At 27.9% G+C, this 27,985-nt stretch overlaps 4 protein-coding genes across 8 annotated transcripts; 2 read left to right on the top strand and 2 right to left on the bottom strand.

Moving 5' to 3' along the window:
• Positions 1-122: 122 nt before the first annotated feature.
• Positions 123-2,635, top strand: tsr (Cofilin/actin-depolymerizing factor homolog tsr). Of its 2 annotated transcripts, none has more exons than XM_075821587.1 (4): positions 123-582; positions 1,631-1,732; positions 1,790-1,968; positions 2,034-2,635. In XM_075821587.1, exons 1-4 carry the CDS (start codon positions 580-582, stop codon positions 2,194-2,196), a joined length of 447 nt encoding a protein of 148 aa, XP_075677702.1. In that variant the 5' UTR covers positions 123-579; the 3' UTR covers positions 2,197-2,635. The 2 variants fall into 2 exon arrangements, with proteins under 2 accessions (XP_075677702.1, XP_075677705.1); XM_075821590.1 differs by lacking the exon at positions 123-582 and adding an exon at positions 980-1,001.
• On the bottom strand, positions 2,583-4,029 carry LOC113789233 (MYG1 protein C27H6.8). The gene is made up of 2 exons (XM_027338743.2): positions 3,265-4,029; positions 2,583-3,210 (listed from the first exon to the last, which is right to left on the bottom strand). Exons 1-2 carry the CDS (start codon positions 3,851-3,853, stop codon positions 2,618-2,620), a joined length of 1,182 nt encoding a protein of 393 aa, XP_027194544.2. The 5' UTR covers positions 3,854-4,029; the 3' UTR covers positions 2,583-2,617.
• Positions 4,030-4,654: 625 nt separating this feature from the next.
• Positions 4,655-11,265, top strand: wdb (serine/threonine-protein phosphatase regulatory subunit widerborst). Of its 4 annotated transcripts, none has more exons than XM_075821549.1 (10): positions 4,655-5,734; positions 7,472-7,557; positions 7,639-8,416; positions 8,493-8,689; positions 8,752-8,946; positions 9,018-9,208; positions 9,271-9,379; positions 9,442-9,666; positions 9,723-9,952; positions 10,012-11,265. In XM_075821549.1, exons 3-10 carry the CDS (start codon positions 8,263-8,265, stop codon positions 10,361-10,363), a joined length of 1,653 nt encoding a protein of 550 aa, XP_075677664.1. In that variant the 5' UTR covers positions 4,655-5,734; positions 7,472-7,557; positions 7,639-8,262; the 3' UTR covers positions 10,364-11,265. The 4 variants fall into 4 exon arrangements, with proteins under 4 accessions (XP_075677664.1, XP_075677669.1, XP_075677676.1 ...); XM_075821561.1 differs by lacking the exon at positions 4,655-5,734 and adding an exon at positions 6,700-6,929; XM_075821554.1 differs by lacking the exon at positions 4,655-5,734 and adding an exon at positions 6,060-6,078 and having other exon boundaries at positions 7,472-8,416.
• A 1,567-nt stretch (positions 11,266-12,832) lies between these two features.
• On the bottom strand, positions 12,833-26,943 carry LOC113789199 (uncharacterized). Its single transcript, XM_075825280.1, has 5 exons — positions 25,431-26,943; positions 17,424-17,697; positions 16,117-16,240; positions 13,997-14,180; positions 12,833-13,882 (listed from the first exon to the last, which is right to left on the bottom strand). The coding sequence occupies exons 1-5, from the start codon at positions 26,491-26,493 to the stop codon at positions 13,038-13,040; spliced, it is 2,490 nt and encodes an 829-aa protein (XP_075681395.1). The 5' UTR covers positions 26,494-26,943; the 3' UTR covers positions 12,833-13,037.
• Between the last annotated feature and the right edge of the window lie 1,042 nt (positions 26,944-27,985).

The raw sequence follows: 27,985 nt of genomic DNA, 5'->3' as shown, positions 1-27,985 counted from the left end.
AATGATTTTCGATTGCTAGACGTTTTTATAATAATGAAAGCTGGATACACATTATTATGGCCACACTGTGATTTCTATTTGGTGACTCAACCGATTCGAATGTGAATGAAAACCAAACAGCATCAGCAACAGTAGCACAAAAAAAAAATTATTACATTCATCAGAATCCGCACATATATAACACATCCAAAAAAAAATCTTGCTTTATTTCCATTTTTTCTATTAGCACAAGCCTAATCATCAATCGTCGTTGATATTAATTTTCATTGGATTTTCGTTCATTTTTTTTTTTTTGTTTCTTTCTTCATTTCATTGCTATTATATTTTTGTCATCGTTTTGGTCGAAAAGATTCTTTTCGATTTTTTTTATATCATCATTCTTAGTGTGTTTGTTTGTGTCGGTGTGTTTTTCCGGATAAAAGCCAAATTTGAAAATTTTTGTTTGTTATTTTTTCCAGCCCGTTTTTTTTTTTGTTCGATACGTTTTACTTACATTCAGAAGTTTTTTTCAGCTATATTCGAATTCCTTTTTACTTTGAATTTTTTTTATTTTTGTGAATAAAACAAAGAAAAATCAAAATGGTAAGTTTTTAACAACTGTCAATGATTATTATTGTTTGTTTGTTTGTTTCTGGATCGATATTTTTCAAATAAAAAAAGCATGATTTGAAATTTGAATTTAATTGACAAATACACACACACACACGCTAAATTTATATACTGGCCGTATACAAACATAGCAGCCATCGTCTTCATCCATCCATCATCACACATATAATAATGATTCAGTATAGCACTTTATATTAGCTTATGTATTTTATCACCCCCCTCTCCTCACCCAATGGTTTTGGCCAATATTGCCGACGCCCTCATTTATATTATATCAGTCATTCATTTATAATTTTTTTTGGCCGTTTTTTTTTAATTTTATTGTTTTTTTTTATCAGCATCATTGCTTAAATTAGTAATTTTGTTTTTGAAAAATATTCATTGCGAAAATGGTATAGATAATTTCATTCTTTAAGATTTATCAAAGAATTTTTAAAAAATCAATTTTCATGTATCTTCTTCGATATATCTTTTTCCTAAATAAAATATCCAATGACGATTGTATGATGTCACCATTGTTACCATCAAAAAAAAAAATAAATCTTACAATCGTACAAACATACCGACAGGATAATTATTATTATTATACATGAAATGCAAAGTTTGTTCAGTTTTTTGTTTTGGCTTAAAATAAAAAAAGAATTTCTAGCTTCATTTGCAACAAGAATTTTGCTCTAATTATTTATACGCCTTAATCCATCCCACTCGGATTGATTCGTTTTGCTATTCTAAATTTGGATATGTATGTATAAATAATATATTCGGGCCAATATCGTGGATAAAACAAACAACGCGGCAAAAACAAAATATTCAACACATCAAATAGGAGTGCCTTGATATTGTAAAGAATACCATTCATTTGGCAATGATGAAATTTCGATTGCATTAATGAATTGAATTTAGGCGCATGTTTCTAATGACAGTCACATTTACGCATATACAGTTTTTGTATCTGTTGTGGTATTGCACGTGTTGATATTAATTCTGTCTTTGATTTTTGTTTTATTTAATTATCATTTAGGCATCCGGAGTTACTGTCGCAACGGAAGCAAAAACACTTTATGAAGAAGTGAAAAAAGATAAAAAATATCGTTACATCATCTATCACATCAAAGATGAACGTGTATGTATAATTATTTTCTGAATTATAATCATTCTTATTTAACAAATTTGGATTTAGGTTATTGAAGTTGAAACTACGGGTCCTCGTGATGCTACCTACAGTGATTTTGTAGCAAAATTGCAAGACTATAAAAATGAATGCCGTTATTGTGTGTTTGATTTTCCGGCCAACATTCCGGTCGAAGGTGGTGGAGAAAAAAGTAACATGAGTGTCGATCGTTTGGTACTTATGACCTGGTATGATATTCATTTTTTTACTTGTACAAATTATTGAAAAATGAATTAATTTAATTTATCTTTAGGTGTCCGGAAAGTGCTAAAATAAAGCAGAAAATGCTTTACTCAAGCAGTTATGATGCATTGAAAAAAGCTCTTGTCGGTGTTTATAAATATGTTCAAGCTTGCGATTATGAAGAAGCATCCGAAGAAGCTATTGCTGAAGCTTTTCGTAAAGGTGGCAAATAGAGATGAAGACACGATTGCAAAAAATAATTCATCTTAATTCTCCCATAAAATTTAAATCTCTTTCTCAGCCACAACCATCCAACAGCCAACGACGATTGTGAGAAGCCGTTGTGATTTTGGATTTATATTCTCTATATATTTTACAACACCACATAAACTATTTATATTTGAATCATAAAATACCGTTATATTCAAACGACCCTTTATTCGAATTAATTTGCTAAATGTGACCATCTTAAAATTTAATTTTTGGTTTGATCATCTATGAATTTGGGTTTATAAATAAAACACAACCAAAATACATCGGATACAATTGAAAAAAAAAATCTAAATTCACAACCATTACATCTAAATTTCTAATAAAAATAAATGTGGCCGAAAAGTCATCAAATTTGAAATTTTTTTTAATAAATAAAAATTTTTAATTATCAGTTTTTAATTTTTTACATTGTAAACTTTCACGGGCCATTTGCAATGCTCCATCAATTGTTTTATTACCACCAATAAATCCGGTTGAATGGACAAATACACAACCATCTATTTTGGACAAACGACATACGTCGTCCGCTTGTAAACCTCTCCATTCGGCTTTGAGTGGATTACGTAATTCAAAACTGGATTCAGATACTGGTACAGCACGTATACGCCAACCATCATGATCCGGAAAGATGGCAAATGCTATCTGTCCTTCAGCATTATTTTCCGATTCAATTTGAAATAAATGCTGTATCCATGGTAGGCCAACATTAAGTAGTATAATACGACCACTAGGATCATTTTCAAATCGTTTATCGAATGCTTCCTTTACGATTTGTCTAGCTGGAAACCATGAATGTCCGTAATAATTAACACATTCAACAAATTCTCGTCCAGTAAGATCAACCGCTTTCAAGAAACGTTCATAAAGAATTTCGTGAGTTTCTTCTTCATTCCAACGAGGTTTTAGATTAGCTACACGTTGTGATAGATGAGTATGGATATGATAGACGGGTTCACATTCGTACATATTAATACCTATAATACAAAGATTATTTAAAACAATTCACAATGATTACTTTGATTAATTACCATTATCGATCGCATCAACTTCTTTCACAAAATTTTCATAAACCATATCGAAAATAATATCGGTTCGTTGTTCATCTTTGTTCCAATCTAATATACGTGCCAAAATTTCATGTCCATAATGGGCGTAAATCAAACCAGCTGAGCTTAATTTAATATTACCGATTTTAGGATTTTTCTCGGGAAAAAAATCGTTTAAAGTTTTAACAAAGGTTTTTTGATGATGATCAAAACGTTTTGAATCAGGATCATAAATACCGCCAACATCGACAACAATATCACATGAATTGAGTTCATTTGTTTCACGTGATCGTATAATAGTGCCATTCTCAAATGATGGTAATTTCTTGATCATAAAACAAGCTAACGATTCATCACAATGAAATGCTCCATTATGAGTGCCTATTTTTATTATTTTCATATTGTTATCGGTGTTGGTGGTGGTGGTTGACATGGCTACATTAAATTGTTGGTTGATTAATACAGAATTCGAAAATCGTTGTTGGGTTGTGAACCGGCCAAAAACCTCATGAGCACTTGACAGTTGAGATTTCAATGTCCGAGTAAATGTTTTACACGTGTTTAGTCGCATATTTCTATTCTTCAGTTTCTTTCACAATGCTTGAATCAAAGTTACAATTTCATGAATTTCAAGTGTACTTGCACCGTACATACAAGATAATGTTAATTCTTAGCCCATCCCACCAGCTTTTTGTCAATATTGAATTGAACATGACACAATCAATTTTGAAAAAAATGCAATGGATATCATAATTTGGCAATGATCAATTGACAAATACAATTGAATCATATTCTCTATTCTAAGCTCATCAATTTTATTTCATTGTTAAATAGAATGGAATATATTATCAAACAATTCTATTCATGTAGAATTCTATATCACTTTAGTTGTCCATAAAAAAATAATAATATTTTATATTCTGCATATCGATTTCCGAAACAGAAGTTCTATAGTTTTTTTTTGCAAATATTTCAATACAATTCAAAAATTATTCTTTTTCTCAACACATTCAAATCATTTTTTGGGGGTAAAAAAAAATCTGGCCACTTCGATTTTTTTTTTAAACATAACGTAATGGTCATAATCATGTACGAATATCATGTATATTTCTATACCTCTACTATTAAACGTAAAATTAATGAAAATTTGAATGGAAAATGTTTGAAAAGGAAAAGAATCCTAATTTTATCAATTGTGACTACGACCAATTTTACCAGTTTTTTTTTATTATTTTTGCTACCTTTTTTTTCACATATATATGAAAAATGTGCAATGTATAACAACATTACTGCTCACACACTAATCATATATGATGATAATGATGATGATGATGATGATATTGGATATTTGTCTGAGTAAATATTGAAGAGAGAGAATAAATCTATCTTTGCCAATGTTTTGTTGTTGTTGTTGTTGTTGTTCCGATCACAGAATGGAATTGAGGATGAGGATGATGATAATGATGAGACCGACGCCGCCATCACTGCCACCACACAATTTTATAGAGAAATGTTTTTTTTTTGCAGACACTTATACCGAGTGTATATTTGTTTGTGTTTGTGTGTGCATGAATGACAAAAAGTGAAAGAGTGAAAAAAAAAGAAATAGTGTTAAAAGGGAGCAAAAAAAAAAGAAGATAAAGAAATAAGGGGAGGATTTTATTATTATTTTTATTCACATCCTCATCATCATCATCATCATCATAATCATCACCATCACTATTATCATCAAAAAGTTTTTTTTTCAAATTATCTTTTTCAATCATTCTTCCTCTCTTTCTATCTATATTATTTTTTATAATATTATATTAAATAAATTTATTTTGATCGGTGGTAATTTTTTTCCTATATGATTCTTTAGAAAGAATTTCATCAATTACAATCAATTTGAAAACGAAATGTTCGAAAAAACAACATCATGGCTAAAAGATAATATTGATATAATATTGATATCGCCTGATTCGCCAGGTATTCTTATTGTTTCAGAATAAATATCATCATCAAATATATTCGAAACTATATTTATACACACATGTGGATATTTCGAATTATATGAAGCCAGAAATTATAAGCTCAACATAGCCATTATCAACCATTATCAAGTTAATAATATTAATTATTATTATTATTCTTTAATCTCAAGAACCATTACAAAAACAAAAGTGTAGCAAAATCCATCCAAACACCACCACCACCACCACCACTATCATCAACGGCAACAACAACAACAACAAATTTTTTGTTTCTTCTCAAAACACAATCAAAGCATTAACTCGATTTTATTATCATCTCAACATCAACAACATAGACACACCACAACTGATCGTCATCCCATTTTTTTTTCATTGTTGTAAATTGAGAAACAATAACAACAACAACAACAACAACAAAAAGGTTATTTGTTTGCAACAAATTTTCATTGTTATTGTCGGTGATAATTATGATGATGATTGTAAGTGCATGAATTTAGATAAATTTCACATTTTTTAAATTATTTTTTTTGTTGGAATTTTGATTTATTTCACATATTTTCTTAAAATGTACTTTTTCGTCTGTTTATGTGTGTGTATATGTGTCAATTTCATGTGTGATTGAATCATGATCATCATCATCATCATCAATCTCATGATTCGATTGATTATGATATTATATTGAAAATTGAATTTTTTTTTTATTTCGGCATCTCATCATCATATCAATATTGATTGTAACGTAAATTTGTTACTATATTATTTACAATGAATTTTTCTAAATTTCTAAAAATTATTTAGTGATTTTTTTTGTTTTCGTTCAAAGGTAAATTCTTGAAAAGATTGATTTTTTTCTACGTTATGTTCATATTGATATTTGATCACCGGTGTTTTCTCATTTTACAAAACATTCATCAAACATACACCGCACACACACACACACACACATACATCACATTTGATTTTATACGCCCGTCAACAATGTCTCATAATTTACCTGAATCATCATTGATGATGACATTTTGATTTGATAATTTTTGTTTCTCCTTTGTCATTCTTATGATTATTGAATTGAATAATAATCATGATGAACAGAAAACAAAAACAAATGAAATAAAGTGATTTGTTCGCAAAATGTCATCAAATTATTTTATTATCATTATTATTGACTTTTTTTTTGTTGTTGTTATCGATCAATCACAAACCACGAGATTCATAGAAGAATGGAATATGGAATCTAAAATTTAGAAACAAAAAATTTCGATTCCATTTCGTTTAATATGATAATAATGTTAATGAAAAAAAAATGAAAAGAAGAAAGATATTCGTCACTATTGCAATGAATGGAACTTTGACTTCAATATTGGCTGCTTGTCTTCTGTTGCCTCTGCTTTTTTTTCTAACTCTGTGTAGTTGCTCGTTTTTTTTCATATTTTTTTTCTCGTTTAGATTCAGGACTTTTTTTCCACCAATACACACACATTATGCATAAAAACAAACGAATAAAAACTTAATTTCTTGTTTCATGATGATGATGATGATGATCGGTGATATCTGCACACACAGGCACACCTCCAGAATGCCAGAATCTTGAATTGATTTTTCGTGTTATTTATTGAATCTTTTAGAATCGATTCTTATGTTGTAAACTTTTTTTGTTTTGTTTTCAAAGTCAAAGTTATTAATTTGTTGTTGTTTTTTTTTTTTGATTCTTTTTATTCTGATTTACATTTCCATTACTTTTACCAATTAACCTAGTTATTATTATTGGAATTTAGTCTTTGTATTAAAGTTTTTTTTATTTTGCTCTTTGTAAATGTGTGGGCCTGATGATACTAGCTAAATATTCTTGTTATTTTTATATTCTGTGTGTGTTTGTGTTTTTTGGTTAAGAATAACAACTATGTATAGAACATATCAAGCAGCAATCTATGGCAATTATATTTTTTGATAAATTTTGATGATGATGATGATGATAGCATGAATGGTAAAAAGAAGTAGAATTTGTGTGAGTTTGTGTGCATGTTTGATTCATTTCAACAAACAAATAAGACATACACATTTTTTTTGTCACTCACATTTTATTTGTTTTGTTTGTGTGTGTGTGTGTGTGTAAAAACAAAGAATATTCTCTTTGGAATGTATACATACTTCGGTTCCATTTTGTTGAATTGTTTGTTGTTGAATTCTAATTTTATTATTGATTTTTTTTTAAATAGTTTATGTTTGGATCAGATCATCGATATTATTATTATTATTACCACCATTATTATCAACAAAAACAACATTATGATTGGCAACAAATGTAACCGTATTTTAAAATATTAAATCAAAACGATTGTTTTTCAAAGAATTCTCTTCTCTTCTTTTTTTTGTAAATAAAAAGAGAATGAAATCTTTCGACCAAATTGAAGAAATCCAAACCGGCCATTATTGAATTTTACCAATTATTATCAACATCATCATCATCATCGTTTATATGCATGTTTTTAATTTGTGAAAAATTTTCTTTCTACAAATCAATTTTTTCAAATATTTTGATTGAAAAATAATATCATCTTTCATCCATAAAAAACAAATTAACTGACAACAACAATGAAGATGTTGATAATAACTTGAATTTTTTTTTGTTTTGTTTTGTTCGGCATTTTCATCGGTTTTATTTTTTCGGTGTGAAATTCAAATTGTGTTTAGAATCAAAAAAATAAAATCATAAAATTATTCAGCTGCTTGATATATATTTCCACTTCACAAATATTCAATAATATACCATCCATATAATCGTTGTATAGTTTTTTTTTCATTCATATTTGCTGAGCAGAAACAAAACGATATTAAAATTCTGCCATTTTTTTCAATAGAAAAAAAAGTGAATAACAAAATACAACAAATAAAATTTGCCTTACTTTTTACTGGATAACAAAACAAAACAAAAATATTATATCGTATCATATTTATTTTAATTAAAATTAAAATATTTCATTGAAGAAAAACAAAACAAAACAAAAAAATGGCTTCACATGCATCACTTTCACCGGCATTTGTCGACAAAATTGATCCATTCAAAAAAGGATCATTGAAAAGAAAACAAAAACGTTCACAAGGTTCATCACGATATCGTATAACTAGTGAGATCGAATTGCAGCCATTACCTTTGTTAAAAGGTAAGTTTTTTTTGGTGGTTATTATTACAAAAATTAGTTTTATTGATTAATTGATTTTTTATAAAACAATTATTAGATGTCGGTCCAGCCGAACAAGAAAGTTTATTCATTCGTAAATTAAGACAATGTTGTGTGGCATTTGATTTTATGGATCCGGTTTTCGATTTAAAAGGAAAAGAAATCAAACGTGCAACATTAAATGAACTTGTTGATTATATTAGTGCCGGTAGAGGTGTTCTTACAGAGCCCGTCTATCCAGAAATAATTAAAATGGTAAAAAAAGATTAGTTTATATTGATATTTTAATTAATAAAAAAAAATTTAAATTCAACTAGATATCTTGTAATTTGTTTCGAACGTTACCGCCCAGCGAGAATCCTGATTTTGATCCCGAAGAAGATGATCCTACATTAGAAGCAGCTTGGCCTCATCTACAACTTGTATATGAATTTGTATTAAGGTTTTTCGAATCACCTGATTTTCAACCAACGATAGGGAAAAAAGTAATCGATCAAAAATTTGTTCTACAAGTATGTAACTTAAAACCGATTTTGATTATCGATCTGTAATTGATATTAATTTTATATTTTTTAAAAAACAGCTGCTAGAATTGTTCGATAGTGAAGATCCACGTGAAAGAGATTTCCTTAAGACTGTGTTACATAGAATTTATGGGAAATTTCTAGGATTACGCGCATTTATTCGTAAACAAATTAACAATATCTTCCTAAGGTTTATCTATGAAACCGAGCATTTTAACGGGGTTGGAGAATTGCTTGAAATCTTGGGAAGGTATAAAATGAATCGATATTTTGAAATTTTTTTCTAATGTCTCTTAACAATTTCTTGAATAGCATTATTAATGGATTCGCGTTGCCTTTGAAAGCTGAACATAAGCAATTTTTGATCAAAGTTCTCATTCCGTTACATAAACCGAAATGTTTAGCATTATATCACGCTCAAGTAAGAATCATTCGATATTTTTCATCATTGTCATATTTAAATATTTCTTTTTTTTCAAACAGTTGGCTTATTGTGTAGTGCAATTTCTCGAAAAAGATTCATCATTAACAGAAAGCGTCATCAATGGTCTGCTGAAGTTTTGGCCAAAAACTTGTAGTCAAAAAGAAGTCATGTTTCTTGGCGAAATAGAAGAAATTCTCGATGTGATAGATCTTGTTCAATTCGATAAAATTCAAGTACCATTATTCAAACAGATAGCAAAATGTGTTTCAAGTCCACATTTCCAAGTAAGATAATTTTTATTTCAATTACAAATTTTCAATTTCACTATCAATTTTTGAAGGTTGCTGAACGCGCATTATTTTTCTGGAATAATGATTATATTATGAGCCTGATCGAAGAGAATACAAACGTTATCATGCCAATAATGTTCCCCGCATTATATCGTATTTCCAAAGAACATTGGAATCAGACAATTATCGCACTTGTATATAATGTTTTGAAAACTTTTATGGAACTAAATTCCAAGTTGTTCGATGAGCTTACGGCCTCATATAAAGTTGAAAGACAAAAGTAAGTAATCGATATGTTTTGTATTCATATTTAAATATTTTGGTCACTTATTATTATAGGGAAAAGATTAAAGAAAAAGAGCGTGATGAACTATGGAAACGGTTAGAAGAATTGGAGCTGACCGATAAACAGCAATCATCACCACAGAATACTAATCAATCAATGGCCAATGATAAATCCTTATCTTTACCTTTACCGTCAACATTATCAACGTATACATCGACAACGACAACCAATAATCAAATTTCAGTAAAATCTCCCATATTTTCTTCAACTTCTTTGCCATATTCTGCATCTTCTTTATCGGCAACAACATCAACATCTAATAACAATAATTCATCATCATCGAACCCTTTGAATTCTTCGGCAACACTTTCAAATTCGAATTCGAGTCATATGCAAGCTGCATAGCTATATATATCACCCACCCAAACAGACTCACGCATACATCAATTTTTCGGTTGTTTCCACAATTGTCTATGTAGACCCGTTTCTTTTTATGCTCCATTATTAATTATTGTTTGTCGAACATAACACCATCAATCCATTGATGATGTTATGATAAAGTAATTTTGTACAAAAAAAACGTTTCACTTTTAACAATTATAATCCATTTAATTATTTAAAGAATGATCTTATTCATAACATACACACACTGACCGTTATAACAGACAAAAAAAATTATTGAACATGCTTCTAAAATTTCAGAAATTCACTCAGCAAGTCAAGTCACAAACAATCATTCTATAAATCAATCACTCATTCAATTAGTCGGTCAGTGGTTCGAGTATTTTATGTTCTTCAATGTTGCATGATCGATAAGTTCTTGTATCGATTTTTTTTTTAGTTTTTTTCTAAGAAAATTTTATCATCCGATCCGATGAAAGAGAAAAGAGAATCGTTTGATTGAAATTTTATGTAATTTTTTTTCTCTCGTTTCCAATTCTTTTTCTTCACTTTGTTCGTTAATATTTCAATAAATACACAATCCATTTCTTTTTATCCATATATACCTACATACTCAAAAACTCATGATCTGACATTGAAATCTATTAAAAATGTTTCTTCTTGGTCACAAAACAAAAAATAAACATAGGTATATAAACATCAATGTTTGATTATGATAAATCTTGGATCACAGCATTAAATGACCATGTTTGTATAGGTACCATCACAACCAAACAAAACAAAAAAAAAAAATCAAATGATAATTTTCGACATTCACATTAATTCACTTATTATTATTATCAGACAAAGTGATATATCTTGATTAAATAAATACCTTACTTCCACCTTCCACCTTTTAACACAACTATACACACACAAACAAACAAAAATATTAATAAAAATATCTAATGGAAACACGCCTCTATTCAAATGTCAAAAAAAAAATCAATGAAATAATGTAATATGTTTCTGATTTCATTCATTTGATGTCTCTCTCTCTCTTTCTCTCGCTATACATATTGTGAATTTTTAATTCTTAATTTATACCTCTTTTTCTTTATTTCACAAATCATTCACACACACACACTTACTTATAATAACACAAACATCGCGCTCCATTTTGCTGTCTCTCTCTCTATTTTATTATTATTATTATTATTATGAATTAATGATTATTAGAAATCGGTCGTTATTATTACATTTTTAACATGGATATATAAATAATAATAATTAAAAAAAAGAAAAAAGAAAATTAAATGATAATTTATAAGTGAAAAATTGATTGTATTAACTTTTTTTTTTTTGAAAATTAATGAATTTTTTCATTGTTCATCATCGATGATAGATGGCAGTTATATATTTGTTAATTTAAAATCAACAGAATCCGAATCGAATTTGATGGATTTCCAACAACAACAAAAAAAATACCATAATGCACGAAATACAAATGAAAATGAAATTTATTTTTAACAAAATCGAAGTTATTTATTTATGATTTATTTTTATCATTATTATTATTATAACATTGTCTGTAATGATGATGATATTTTGACCCGTTTGAAAAAAAAGAAGGAAGGAAAAAACATATAACACATTTACCATTTGGGAATTTAGTAATTCTCATCATTTTATCATCATCATAAATATTTTTTATTTTTTTGTCTCTGATGATTGCCCAAAGGTGTGTATCTATGTGTGTGTGTGTGTGTGTGTGTGTTAACAACTGTCAAGATATTATTTCAATTCATTTATGTCCCAATAGAGATCATAATAATGGGTGAGAAGAAAAAAAAATTCTATCATCATTATCATCATCATAAAACCGGTCCGACTATGACTTTTCGATTTTTTTTTTCATTATTATTGTCATTGTTTATTTAGTCAAATTGAAAATCATTCTCTATGGAGTTTTTGCCAACCATTTTTTTCCCCGTATACTGATTCCATAATTTTCTACATTTACTTTAACCTCCCCCAATTGAAAATAAAACAAAACTAAATGTGTTAATTTGTTAAATGTGTCATTAATCACACACACACACACACATCATTCCATTCAATGGTGGCATGTCAATGAAAATTTTCCGCTATCATCATTGTCGTCACCTTTTTTTCCTGGTTCCATATATGAAAAAAGACAAAAACGGAATAACATTCCAAATATCAAAATAACCGACACAACACACACACACAGACATCAAATTTCATTTGGGATTTGAATTAATTAATAATTGATAATGATGATTACATTTAACAAACATACACACACACACAATTGTTTCATTTGCTGTAAATTCACATATTGAAATTATTATATATTAAAATGAAAAGCAAAACAACAACAACAACAACATTAATGAAAAAAAAACACACACACACAACTAAATTAAATGTGGCCATAAATTAATTTACTTAATTAAATTAGCCTTAAATAGTAAATGTAGCAAGCAAGCAAGTTATTTTTTTTTCATTGGATAAAACAAACAAATAAAAAGAAAAAGAAAAATTCATTCAATTTACACAATTTTTTTATCATCATCATCATCAGTGTCATTGCCACGTTATATCATGATTAATTTTGTGACAAATAATAATCATAGATATAAAGAATATTATAATGGTAAAACTAAAAAATCAATCAACTTAAACTTGAAGCTCCTAAATTATTACAAACAGTATTATTATTATCCTGATTATTGATTGTATCTGTAATTTGATGATGATTATTACGTAAATTTGTTCTTGTTATCGAATTAAAATGATGATGAATATTTTGATGATCATTACGGCCACTGGATAAACTAATCATCATTGATTCATTAACCGAACGAATTGTATGTCCACTCATTGATTCTGCACGACATTTAGCATATAAATCGATAAAATTCAATTGACTTGATGTTGGTATTTGTTGTTGTTGTTGTTGTTGTGAGTCAACATTCTGCTGATGATGATGATGATTGCCAATTGAATTTACGTTCCATTTGTTTCGATGATGTTGATCATTTTGTTGTTGTTGTTGTTTTTGTGATCGATGATGACGTTGATCATTATTTTCTTTACGTTGCTTCTTTTTCGATTTGGTTATTGTATTTTTATTACGTTTATTATTGCACTGTATTGATGATGATGAACTTTTGCCTACAACTTCAATCATCGATGATGATGATGATGATGATGATGGAGATGGTGGTTGTTGTGGTGGTGGTGATGATGACAATTTTACATCACAAAAATTCAAACGGGATGATATCTGTCCATTAACATTAGTGTTTGTATGTGGCGATATTGATCTAGGTGTATTTGGTCGACTTGTACCAAAGGAACTGTTACCATCGTTATCAATAATTTGACCATTGTCATTATCACCTCTTCTTCCGATATGATCATGATCATCATCATTATGATCATTATCTTCACCATCCGTAATATGATCATAATCTTTGAGTTTATCTGCCGCTTCCAATGATTTTCGATGCATTCCTAAATAAAAATTTTCGTAAAAAAATAGCATGTTATTTATAATGTTAGATTTTACTAGTCAAATAGTTTTTCCTTGATATTCATTCAAGGGTTAGATAAAATGATAATACATGCCTAAAAGCCACGGTGCACATGAATTACTTTCATCACTATCACGGCTAGATTTCAATATACTTTCGGGTAATGGTAATGAATGACGAACCATAGCACCATACAGACCATATTCAGCCATAATCGTACTTTTACCCCAACATTTTTCAGTTTTTCTCCATTTGGCACGACGATTTTGAAACCAAACCTAAAATATATCGAATAAAATAATTTTTTTGGTTACAAATCGTTTATGAATTTGATTTTTTTGTTCATTTTTTTTTGTTCTTTCGATTTCATCATGCATCAATGATCACTCAATGATGATAATGATCATGATGATCATCATCATCATCAAAATAAATCTAATAGTTGAATCATCGAACATTTGGTAAATGAATTTGATAAAAGAGGATTAATAGCTTTGAGTTATACAGAAAAAAAATCTATAGAATCGTTGATATATACAAATAGATTTTTTTTTTTTTTGATTGAGTATATGATTCTCTCTTTACTCCATAAACAGAATGTTTTTGGAAAAAAACAAACTACATACAAAAGATGTGATACGAATGTCAAATAAATAAATATAATGTGCTTTTAATCTAATAATGTAAACCAAACGTTGTTCATCGTTTCGTTTTTTTTTGTTTGAAATATAAATATCAATTATGGGAGTATTTTGTTTTCTCTCTTCTCTTTTCACATCTATTGTATGAGTGTTGCAAATGCTATTTGAGCTTTATCATTTTTTTCGGGAAAAAAAAACTAATTTGCGAATAGTTTCGATTTGATGAAAACATTTAGTCGGTTGTTGTTGTTGTTTTCTTTAGGGGGTTGATGAAGTATGATGATAAAGAGAAATCGTATCGGATAACTAAATTGGTTTGACATTTATGGAGATAAACCATGCTTATAACATTATTAGGCGAACAAAATGTCAATTCAATTTATCAATTGATTACTTGAATGACTAGAAAAAAAAGTTGACAATTGAATATTGGGGGGTCGGGGAACAACAACAACAACAAAAATTGATATTTTTCATCATCAATAATATTCTTACAATTTGAATGATGGAATTGGAAAAAAATTTTTTCCATTTTGTAAATTTTATACTGACAAACCACAATAATGTTTTCCATTTTTTATTCGATCAATATTTTCAATTCTTTTCATTAAACTAAAATGAAAATAAATTTCAGTTTCAATTTCAATTTAAAAATGAAAAATTATTACATTAAATTTTAGTGATAATAATATCCATTGAACAAATAATTTGTAATTAAATTAACATTGTACTATTATATTACTTGGCACAGATCTACACTGATTATTATAAGTGTAGAATAGATTTATGAAATTAAATTGTCGTCCCAAAAAAACCACCAAGCGATTTAACCACCACATTCATTCATTCATTCAACAATTAAACATTTAGAACGAAAAATCCTATATAATAATCAACTTTGATTTGTGATTCAGCATCTTTGTAATTCACTTATTAATATAATACTCAACGAACCGAATTCTGGTTTTTTTATTTCTTTATTCTTTTTTTTCTGTTGGTTAAAATCCAAAAGTTATAAGTAAAATCTTCATTCAGTTTTGTTGTTTTCGTTTTTCTTTCATCACTGATTTCTCTTTTTTTCTGCCTTATCACAATGAATGTTAAAAGTCATCCATTTTGAATCCACAAAAAATCTGTCTTTTTACACTAATAATACTAATGTTACTATCGGATTACTATAATAATAATAATAATACTGGTACACACACGAACAGTAATAGCTTCATTTTTGGATCATTAAACAACAAGCCACAATCAAATCAACATGAATGTTATCTCAACATCATTGTGGATAATGATGATGATGATTATTATTATGATGATCAAAAACTCTTGTCGTTTATTTGATTTTTGATGTTTGGATTGACAAATGGATTTTTTTTTACTGACTAAAAATATGATGATCATGATGATATAAGATTGTGATCCATTAAATTTTAAAGATTTTAAAACTCAGTTATTTTTTTGAAAAAAAAATGTTATTGTTGCCTATCATTCGCAAGATCAATGATCATTAAAGTGTTTATCGATTATTATGGATGAAAAAATTTGAAAAGAAAATCATTAATTATACCTGAATACGATCTTCGGGTAGATCCGTTTTTAACGATAACATTTCACGAGCATATACATCGGGATAATGTGCATCTTTAAATGCTTTTTCCAATTCTTCCAATTGATAGCTAGTAAATATGGTTCTAAAAGAGATAAAATAAAATAAAATTACAAAGTTTTTTCTTATTGTTGTTGTTAGTATTGAAAATATAAAAATATTCAAATGTTTAATTAGTCAATAATGAATGTATTTTTGGTGAATAATATGATGATAAATTAGTCGATTACAAATTGGTCATCATTCTGCCAACAAAAAAAATTCTTCTATTAAAATAATTAGTGTTTGTTTTCATTATTTTCCAAATTTCATGACTATCATTAATCTTTCAACTCTATAGAATATATTACATGATGCCTTATGGCCAAAATAACATTGTTCCTCTTACACAAAATCAATGAATAATGATAACGCTTCCATACCATTGACTTGTGTACGGTTTTTTTCAAGTTAATTATTATGAGCAAGAAAAAAAAAGAAGAATAGGAACTGGTATATAACAGGCGTGTGTGTGTTTGTGTATGTGTCGCGTGTCCTGTGAGACACACATAGTATAGTTTGGATCAATAATGAACCAAACAATATGCCTTTATCATTATCATCATCGTCATCGCCATCGTCATTGAACAAAAGCTATCGATATTTTTTTTCGTTATCCATTATTCTTGAATCCAACAATGACAATTAGATTCACTATCTGACAACAGGAATTTTTTTTTTTGTTGAAAATATTTTCGTTTGTTAAATTTTTCAACAGAATTGTATATTTCAGAAAATCAGCTATAATGATGAAATATTGGTAGGTGTCGTAGCCGCTCAATTCAATCAACCGATTTTGAATTTATTTCGAAATAATTGACAATAGATGTGTGTGTGTGTGTGTGTGTGTTCGGGAAGCCCATTGTCACTTTGTTCTTGTCGTTTTGTTGCCAAGATGATTGACAGTTTTAATTAGTGCTTTTTTTCCTCTCTCGCTTTAGTACACCAAGATTGATTTTTTTTATATAATTTACACGCTTTCTGTCAATTCAAATTGTTTGCGCGTATCTTGAACAATCATCATGTTTGCTTTCAATTCTTTCACTCTTTTTTTTCCATATATTCAATTAAACTAATTATTTATTATTTTGTTCATTTTAATCATTTGAATTGACTTTTAGTTTGTCAACTAATGAATTTATTATTATTTAAAATCAATTAATTAGATTAATCGATTCGAATATAAAGAAAAAAGAAAGAAAGAAAGAAAGAATTTTAGCAAAACTTACCGATGTCGTCGTTTTTTCTTCTTTTTCTTGCTACCAACACCACCAACACCACCATTACCGGTAACGATACCAGATGCACCACCACCACCACCACCATTATTAGCAATAGTGGCTGCAGCTACCGCTGCTGCTTGCAATTGAAGATGACCATTTGATTTACCAACATCTAATGATGAATGTTGATTCTGTGGATTATTATTATTGTGATTCTGGTGATGATGATGATGGTTAGCTGACGATGCTAAACGATTAGCAAATTCATTGATAAAATTTCCTATATTAAAAAAAATGAAAAAATAATGGTGAAAAAAAATTAAATCATTTTGTGAAATTCTTCGAATGTCATTATTATTGAGTACCATAACAAATTTTAAAAGCTTAAATTCTCTCTTTTTTTTCTCTTTTCAACTCACTTGCAAACAAAAGAAATTGAATTTAATAAAAATTTCACTCCTCTCATTTCATAGTATTCATTGGTTTGTTCATTTCATCGGTTTTGATCGGTTGAAAACAAAAAACAAACAAACACTGAATTCATTGGAATTTTATTGTGAAATCAAATATTTTAGTTGAAAAAAAAATTTCATTAGAATTTTTTTCAATCAAGAACGTTATTTTATTGTGATGATTATGATGATGCCTGTTTTTTTTTGTTGGCCAATCTTTGAATAATAATATGTATAATGAATAAATAACCAATATTAAAAAAACCGAAATTAATGTGTTAAGCATTTCAACAACAACAACAATAACAAACGAAAAAAAAATTCTGTCCAAATAGAATTATTTTGAGTAAAGAATTCCACAATGAATTCAGACAACGAAAGAATATTCATAACAATTGGTGGTATGGCAGTTTTTGATGGGCAATAATTCAGTTAATATTTAAACTTGGCTTCATTTTCATTTTTTTTTGTCCATCCACACAGTTGATGACTGGATTTTTTATTTTTTGGTTCGTATTTTAATAAGCGTACTTTATTATTACATCCCCGAAAAAAAAACATTCCATTCCATACGCCATCATCATCATCATCAACATCAACTATTGTGTGTGTGATGAGTGTGATTTATACAACAACATTAGCTCCCCGTTATATTATTTGTTCATATCTATGACATATTTATATTATTATGATAGCATTTTCATATTTTATTACTTGGAAAAAAATACTACACCACTGGCCAAGTCGATAATGGCCAAGTTTTTTTTCCTGAAAAAATTCTCTTCAACCAGTTCTATTCTTTTTCTTTTGTTGTTATTATTATGATTCGGACGATGATGATGATGAAAAACATGATGAAAGAGGAAAAAATTCCAACTATGCAACTACTTTTCTTCTTATTCGGATTCATCATAATCGTTTTTTTTTCTTTATGGCCATACAATGCACATTCTTTCATTGCTTACTTTTTTTTGAATCAAGGATTTCATCGTAATTTCAAAATTGAATATTTACATTTTTTTCGGTTATTGTTGTTATTGATAATAGTATGAATGTGTTTAGGCGTTCATTTTCAGTCAGAAAGAGAAAATAAAAGATCTTCTCTTTCTAACAACAACAATAACAAATATTCAAAGGCAATATTTTTCGATAGGATAATAAAATTGGTTCATGATGGAACAATAAATGATTATCCAACAACATACACATTTACGCCATATATAAATATTCTTCTTTTTTCCCTCCCCCACAAATAGCCATTATAATTTATGATGTTTTAATAGTAAAATCTAAACTAATTTTCTTTAAACAGAAATATAAATATATGTTTAACAAACTAATAAGTGATAATGATTGAACGGATAGTCAATGGATTCAACCTCTACACATCCTTTTTTAAGTGTATGTGCGTGTATCTGTTCCATTTATAAAAACAGAACCATCACATTATTAAAAATAATAATAAATGAATAATGATTACAAATCAGGCAATCAAACAATATTAACGATATATTCTAAGGTGTGTTTCAAATATTTAGCTACTAAATAAAAAACAAATTAATTATTTCGATTATATAATCGATAATCACGAATTTATTGAATAGAAAATGTGTGTTTGAAAAAATTCATTAGCTTTTTGTTGTTGTTGTTAACTATATAGTTGAAAAAAATCCAGATTCATCAATCTATGACCAGACAGCTGATTTAGAATCTGTTCGATAATGATGAATAAAATAATAATAATAATATTCAGCCTAAATCATTTGTTTCAATATTATTAGCATTATATGAACCAAAAAAAAAAAAGAAGAAGAAGAAGAAAAATGTAATGGATTTTTTTTCAAATTATACACCAGAAAAAAAATATTCATTGGTGTTCATATTTGCCGAGATTATTATTAATAATATTAGCCGCGAAATTCATATATGAATGATCATTATTATTATTAATAGCCGTTTAAAGAATTCAACGAGAAAAAAAATATATTCTCTTTGAATTAATAATGAAAAAAAATAACGAAAACAAAATTCCAATCTATCAATCTGACAAAAATTTTGGATTGGAAAATAGAATTTAATATGCGTGATTCTAATGGATCGATTCATTTTGGTGGAACCAAAATTTTTTTGATTGATAAAATTAATTCCAACCTAAAGAATAACGATTATGCGGTTAAACGGACTAAACATACACACACACATCATTGATTCGCTCGAGTGGATATAATCCGATTCGAGAATACAAGCAACAACAAAAAGGAATGAATATTTTTCAGTCAAAAAAAACAAGTATAAAATGATTAATAAATTGAACAATCGCTAAATTATTATCTGTACATCATCAAATCCGATTTGTTATTGACCGACATGATAAAATGATGATGGAAAATTGAAAATTTTTCAATACACACACACACACAATAGAAAGAGAAAAAATTGGTTATTATCATTATGAAAATCTTTAAACTGTTTTGCTCTCTGTTTAATTCAATATATTTTGTTAAGCTAATAGTTCAATTTAATTGTAATAATCAGCCAATTGTTCTATTCTATTTAAGAGATAGATATGAAAGATGATGATGAAAGTTTTGTTAATCTTTTTTTTTGAAACACACACTAAGAATGTAATCGGAATTTTTCCTAAATACACCTTGTGCATGTGAGTGAGTGAGAGTTAACGATACGCCTTTGAATACAAATTGGAAAAATTGTAATAATGTTTGAATGAATGATCAATCACATCTTTGCACGCAATATTTCGAAAAATATAACAGATTTTTGTCTTAAATTTAGTAATTTGTTGTTGTTGTTTTGTTTCCATCATTATATTGACATACAAAAATGAATTCTTTTCTTCTTCTCCATTCAAAATCATTCATTCAACAAAAAACTTATCACGAAATTTAGTTGAAAATTTTTTCATTCAAATATTCAATCAACTAAATTTGATGTTTTCGTTGTTGTTGTTGTTATAGTAGTCCTTTATATACCTGTGTTATTTTAACTATGAAATGCGCACAGCATGTATAGCCAAACATTTTACTTTTTTTTTAAATTAATAATTTCACAGGCATTTTACATGCTTGAATTGGCTGCCAATCAAATTTGTTTCAACAAAAAAAAAAAAAAATTCATTGATGAAATGATGGAGAAAAATACACTTGAATTAATTCAAAAAAAATAAAATTTACATCAACATCAAAAAATATGCAAAGGTAAAGTTATTAATCTACAGGTAAATAATAATAATAAAACTGAAGATGACTGACTAAATAAATCGATATTTGAAACATGTTTAATTTGAAACATTTCTTCTGTCATATCTATCTGTATATTTTCCGTTTTCTCTATTACCTGTTCAACGAACCATACAATACAATTTCAGAGAGATAACGAAAAAAATGATGATGTTTCAAGTGTGTAGATTTTGATAAAGTTTACAATTCAATCATAATGATGAATATTAGAGAGAAGAAAAACGATAGAATCAGAAAAAAAAGTAACAACAAAGTTTTCAACAACAACAACAACAACAAAAAATTCATCACTTGAAAATCACCAATCATCGTGTGCATCTTAATATCTTTCTCTCGTTATAACTTGCTCTTTCTTCTTGCTTTATTATTCACCTTTGTTGTCATCTAATAATTCAAATATATCCATCCTCTATCATTGCTTCTCTGCTGTAGAAAGAATATTATGCATCTCAAGAGACTTGAATGTTTTTTTTTTTTTGGCAAGCTTTATAAAAATTAATTTTTTTCATTCCATTTTCAATTGAAATTTGTTGCTAGTTTTTTTCTTTTTGATAAATTCATTATTAAAGTCTTTTTTTTCTCACTCTCTGCATGTTAATGCTATTGGTAAATATTTACACAACAATATGTACCATTTTGTTTTCCACATTCATTCAAAATCTCTCAACACTTGTTCATCACTATTGTCTTTATGAATTTGTTTTTTCTACTATTCATTAATTTTCATTGTTTCATTGTATGAATTTTTTTTTTTGTTAGGCCAACAATTCAATTTAACTTTGATTCAAGTCATCACTATTGGATGGATTAATCAAACAAGAAAGTGGAAAGAAGAATAAAAAAAAATGTTAAAGTTAACAATTAACTAAATAACCAATCTTATGTAATTTTTGTTTGATTGTTTTGTTAATCAATCAATCAATCAAATGATCAATTCAAATTGGAAATTTTCATCCGGGTTTTGATTACTAATTCAATGTGATAATCGTTGTTTTTTTTTGAATTGAATTTCTTTTTTTTCTTTCAATTATAATAGCGAGAAGAAAAATTTTAAAACATCCATCTTTGATGATGATCATCATGCTTTTATGTCGATTGTTCAACAGAAAGAGGCTATTAAACTTTTGATTTCATGATTTTTTTTTCACCAAAATTAAATGACATTCGTTAAAACTGACTGAACCAAATTCTTAATGGATGAAAATCAACTATTCTTTTTGTTTCACGACTCTATTTCTCGTTGTTATTGTTTTTGATAACATTTTTTCAACTTTTTAGTTTTCATAATGATTGAAAACTAAGTTTCTTAGGCGGCGGTCCCACTTGTATAAACTAAAAAACTAGTTTGCCGGATCATGCTTGCTTGATATGTTAAACTCGAAAGTTTGTCAAATCGCAAACTTTTCCCGTTTTCTACTTCCACAGTGCATTTTTCGGTTTAGTCTGTTTGTTAGTTTATACAAGTGGGACCGCCGCCTTAATTGACCGATCATTTCAAATGTAATGAAAAAGATACTACAATTCATTCGTGTATTATTGACTCGTTATAGTAAGGATTTTTTTTTTTTGTTTCAATTTTCCATTTTAAAAGCATCTTGCTTTCTCTCAATAATTGGATTGTTTCAATGGCCACTATCGTTACTTTCAATTGTGATGAAAATGTTTGTTCAATTTTTATTTTAAAAAAAATTTTCACTACAAAAAAAAATCCCAAATAATTGAATTAATTCTTTTACTTTTTTATAAAAGTCATTATATAATTTTTTTCAGTTCATTATCTGATTAATGATTGTTTTAAAAATTTCATAGTGTTCTTATTCCCTTTACCAGTCGAAAAAAATCGAAAAAATATTACAGAATTACAGTAGATCTTGCTGAAAAACTAATAACTATAGATCAAACCGAGTAATTAAGAAAATAATAAATTAATTAATTAATTGAACAAAAGAAACAAAAGTGTTAAATGAGAAAGGTTTTTATATGATTGTTATCCCCGTTTTATGTGTTGTTGAAAGGAAGAGATAGTGACAGATAAAGAAAAGGTAAAAATTTGCCAATTAATCAATTATTTTACAAATCAATAACGATTGATTGATTGATTGATTGATCGATTGATACAAACATTTGACAGGCGTATTTTGTTGTTATTGTAGTGAATGAATGAAAAAATTCTTTCAACAAAAAAGAGAAAAGAATTTTCTTTCTTTCTTTCTTGATTGACTACAACCCACCATCGAGTATGTAAACAAAACAAAAAAAAAATTCGCTATAACAAATCAATGTATGCAAGTGTGTCAATCAGTAGTTTTTTTGAAAAAAAAATTGGTGATGATGGCCAATGTCAATAATAATATAGCACAATTGATTCCAATTATAATCGATCTTAATGAACAAGTCACTTAAAAAGTCGATCGATAAAAAAAAATAGTTGAAAGAATATTGGTATGTAACAAAACGAAGAAAAATGTAAACATTGTTAGCAATTGCCTGACTGTGAAAATGACAAGAGAAACAACTGTTACATTGTTCTGTTCAGCAAATTTCTATTATTATTTTATTTCATTTTTTTTTGTTTGTTTGTTTGATTGGCCAATATAGTTAAGATCATAGATAGTCATATAAAAAAACATTTTAGAAATGACAATGGTGTTTGACACCCAAAAATTTTCATGCAACAAACAGGCGCGTGTAGCCTTATCATTCAAATTCATCATTATCATTAAAAGAAAAAAATTCTTGATTATTTTATATTTTTGTGAAAATTATAATTGACTAATAACAGAGTCTATGAGTGTATGTTTGTAATGCGTGTGTATGTTTGTTTAATACATTTCTTTGGTTCCAATTGGACTATGTTATATGCCACATACTGTGTGTGTGTGTTTGTTTTGTTTGTTATTATCATCAATCGGTAGCATATTTGAAAACCATTTGCATTTGTCACTTGACTTGTATAATATTCTTGTATTTTTTTAAAAAAATATATTCCAGTTAGATGAATTCACATTAAAATGTAGAAATCTTTTTTTTAAAAAAAGCAGCTTGCAAATTAGACGCTTAATCTTTTTTTCTCTGAATAATAATAATAATAATAATTTCTCTCTCTTTTTGCAAATTAATCATATTTTTTTGGATAACAATTTATAAAATTGTCAAATTACAAAATCGAAATGTGTGTGTGTATGACATTGGTTTATAATTGATTTTATCGGAATTGCTATTGGTCATCATCAGTTTTGATCATCAAAAAAATTATGACATGATGGTCACATTGGTTGTCAAATGTCACTGTCCTTGTCATATTTTGGTATAGTATTGTTTGATTGTCTTGTCATTTTATACAAAGGTACCATTTCTTTGGCCTTTTTTGTTGTTGTTGTTGTTGTTGCTATTGCTGGAACCAAGGACTTTATTTGCAAATTCAACACTATACCATAAAAATGATAGAGTAAAAGAGAGATTTGTGAACACGAGTTGAACAAAACTTGAACATAAATGAAAATGATTTGATTTGAATCAAATGTGACATTCATTCATTCATTCATTCAATCATTCAATCATTTTATCATTATTATATGAATAGGAAATAATGTTCATTGATGATTTTGTTATTCACATTATTTTTATTGACTTTGACACTACTTACTTGACTAAATTGAAAAAGAAAAAAAAGAAAAGAAATAATAAAGAGCGACACATTTAACTTAATTTGGATTGAATAGGTATTTAAATGATATTCAATCTTTTTTGTTGTTGTTGTTGTTGTTCATTGAAAATCAAATGTAAAAAAAACTGATGATGATTGAATGAATGTCGATCAAATGAAAAAAACATGTCATTTTTTCTTTTCATTTGATTTTGTTATTGAAAATTAAACGGTAATGATGGTGGTATTTTTTTACAAATAAAACCATTCATTTCACATTCAGTATTTAGATTTTCTTTTCCAGTTTGTGTTATCATTAGTGTTTAGCATTATTCAAAAATGGAAAATTCATAAATGTTTTTGTCACCTATTTGAAATGATTTAGGAAACAATGAAAAAAAAGATAATAAATATTTGCCAAAAAAAAAAAAAAAATTTTAATACTCAGCACCCATTGAATATCCACTGTATATTTAATAAAATTCAAATTCATTTTGTTTTGTCTGAATAATGAATGATCGGATACAATAGATCTAAATACTCTCAAATTTATAAAAATGTAAGACGCATACATATTGTATGTAGATTTAACAAAAATATATGAATTTGTCACCAAAAGTTTTTGTCATCAAATGTATAAATCTATTATATCACTTACCCGTTGAACAATTTTTGTCACCGAATTTTCCAATTTCATTCGTACCAAACGGATTAAAAATCGAAGATGTATTTGTGTTACCGATTCCAGCAAATGAATTTTTAATATTCGTTTGTGTATGATGTTGTTGTGGTTGCGATTGTTGTTGTTGTTGTTGTTGATTATGAAATTGATGTCCAACATGAGCCGACATAAATGCAGCTGCAGCCGCTGTTGAAGAATGAAAATATGATGGAATCGATGTTTCACGAGTAATCGTTGACGATGATGCTGTATCATTGATCGATTGACATACGGCAGCAACTGCAGCAGCAGCTGTAGCATCATTTCTACCAAAACAATTTGTTGTAGAATTTGCAACTGATGATGATGGTGGTGGTTGCTGACTTGATGTTATTGTCGATGACAATGATGATGAATGATTATGGCGTGATGTTGGAAAATATATTGATGAAAAATTTGTGGTAGTATTGACCAAATTATTCACATTCAATGATAAAGAGGAACTATTGTTATTATTTGTTTGTAACGCCGATATTGATGATGATGTTGTTGTTGGTGGAAAAATTCCAATCAATTTTGATGATGAAACGGCAGTACTATGTGATCCAACGGATATACTACTATTGCTATGACTACTATGATTACTTCGGCTACTTGTATGACTTGCATTTGATATTCTTGAATTATCATCATCATCATCATCACCATCATCATAATAATCATATTCACCATCAATATCATTATAAGTATGTGTATCCGATATTGTATTCAAAGTATTTATCGGACTACAAAGTTTTGACTTGTTTATTATTGATCCATTTCGATTATTGGTTTTAGTGGTGGTCGTCGACGTAGTGGACAAACCAAGTAATTGATGTATGGCAAATGGTGATTGTTGATATTGTTGTATGGCTCGTGATGATGATGATGATGATGATGAGGTGTTTATATTATTGCCCAATAATGATTTTGTTGTCGTTTCAATGGCAATAGCATCGGTTGTTGTTGTTGTTGTTGTCGTCGTAATACGACTATTATTACTATTTGATGAATTCAGCATTTTTCTTTTCTTATTTCTTTAATATTCTTGTTTTTCAGATTGATTTCACTGTTGAAGAAAGTGATTAACATTACAATTAAAATTATTCGTTACTTTCGGTTGTTTGTTAGTTAAGTAGCAATTAAGTGCATGTTAATAATATACTGCTTTGAAATTAAAAAAAAGAACAAAGAAGACAAAAAGATTGTTTTGGATTTCTTCTTCTTCTTCTTCTTCTTCGTCACGTTGTCGTTTATTAATTCCGTTGAATAATGATGAGAGGAAATGAAGAAAATTGATTTCAGTTAGTCAGTTAGTCAGTCAATCAGTAAGTTTTTTTTGGTTGTGATCAGCTAATGAGATTTTTCTTTTTTAAATACAAATATATTGTTGTTACTGTGTTGTTCATCTTCATCACAACAAAAAAAAATACAACAACAAATTTCGATGTTGTCCACAAATGATGGCTACAAATGAAAATTGATTGAAACTAGAGAAGAAGAAAGAAAAAACAAACAAGATGTACGAATAAAAATAAAGAGTGGGCGAGTCATCATAATTGCCGCCTTTTGGGTGCTTGTTCGCATGTTCAAAATGATGATAAAACTCTGACACAAACACAGAGAAAAAAACGAGAAAAAAAGTAGAATGAAAATGTTCCAAATAATGATGATCTCGATCTACAAGATCGACACTGTCAAATTGGCAACATGCTGTGAATGTGATGAGATAGAATAACCAAACAAGCCAAAAAAACAAAAAGAGCTAAACACACACACACATTTGATAGAGCAACGCTAATTGAAAATATACTACCAATGAAATAGAATAAGTATTTGAAATTAAAATGCTGCCGAAAATAATAATCATCGATTCCGTTAGGCTCAAAGCCAACGCAAAAGTATCGCGCGCTTTTATGATTTTGAAATGCGAAAAATATTTGAGCAAACCGAAAAAAAATAAAAATAAAAATCAAGAGATGCGCGCAAGACTCGAGAATTGTTCAGTTGTTGATAGATTAAAATTGGTTTTTTGGATCTTTTGCCATTCACTCTTTTCATGTAAAGTTATTCAATCAAATAGGAAAAAAAACATACACACACAAAAAAGAATCAAATCAATCAACGCACGCGTCTCTGTGTAACAAAATAGAAACCGAACCAAAAGATTCAAAAAAGTAAGGGTTAAATTGAAAAAAATGAAAGCTTAATTAAATTGAAAATCAACTAGATGATGAAAAATTTCCATCATCATCATCATCGTTTTTGTTGTTGCAGTTGTAACAATAGAGAAAATTTTCTGAAAAATTCTCATACAGTATGGTATTTTGTATGAAAGAATTTTAATTAAATAATAAATGATGTTCATCATTGGGAAAATCTGAAAAAAAGGGGATAATGTTATTATGAGATGATATATGGTCACACACACAAGAAAATGTTACAAGTTTAACCATAAAGACCATAATTAATTATATATATGGAATATTACAAATGGAAAATTAAAAAAATCA

Source organism: Dermatophagoides pteronyssinus, unplaced genomic scaffold, assembly GCF_027571235.1.
Source record: "Dermatophagoides pteronyssinus isolate colony J.1.1.1.1 unplaced genomic scaffold, Derpt_VIB-CSIC_2022.12 sq0001, whole genome shotgun sequence".
In the NCBI taxonomy this organism is placed as follows: Eukaryota; Metazoa; Arthropoda; class Arachnida; order Sarcoptiformes; family Pyroglyphidae; genus Dermatophagoides; species Dermatophagoides pteronyssinus.
The sequence above is the reverse complement of the archived record's forward strand: the minus strand, read 5'-3'. Positions and strand labels throughout refer to the sequence as shown.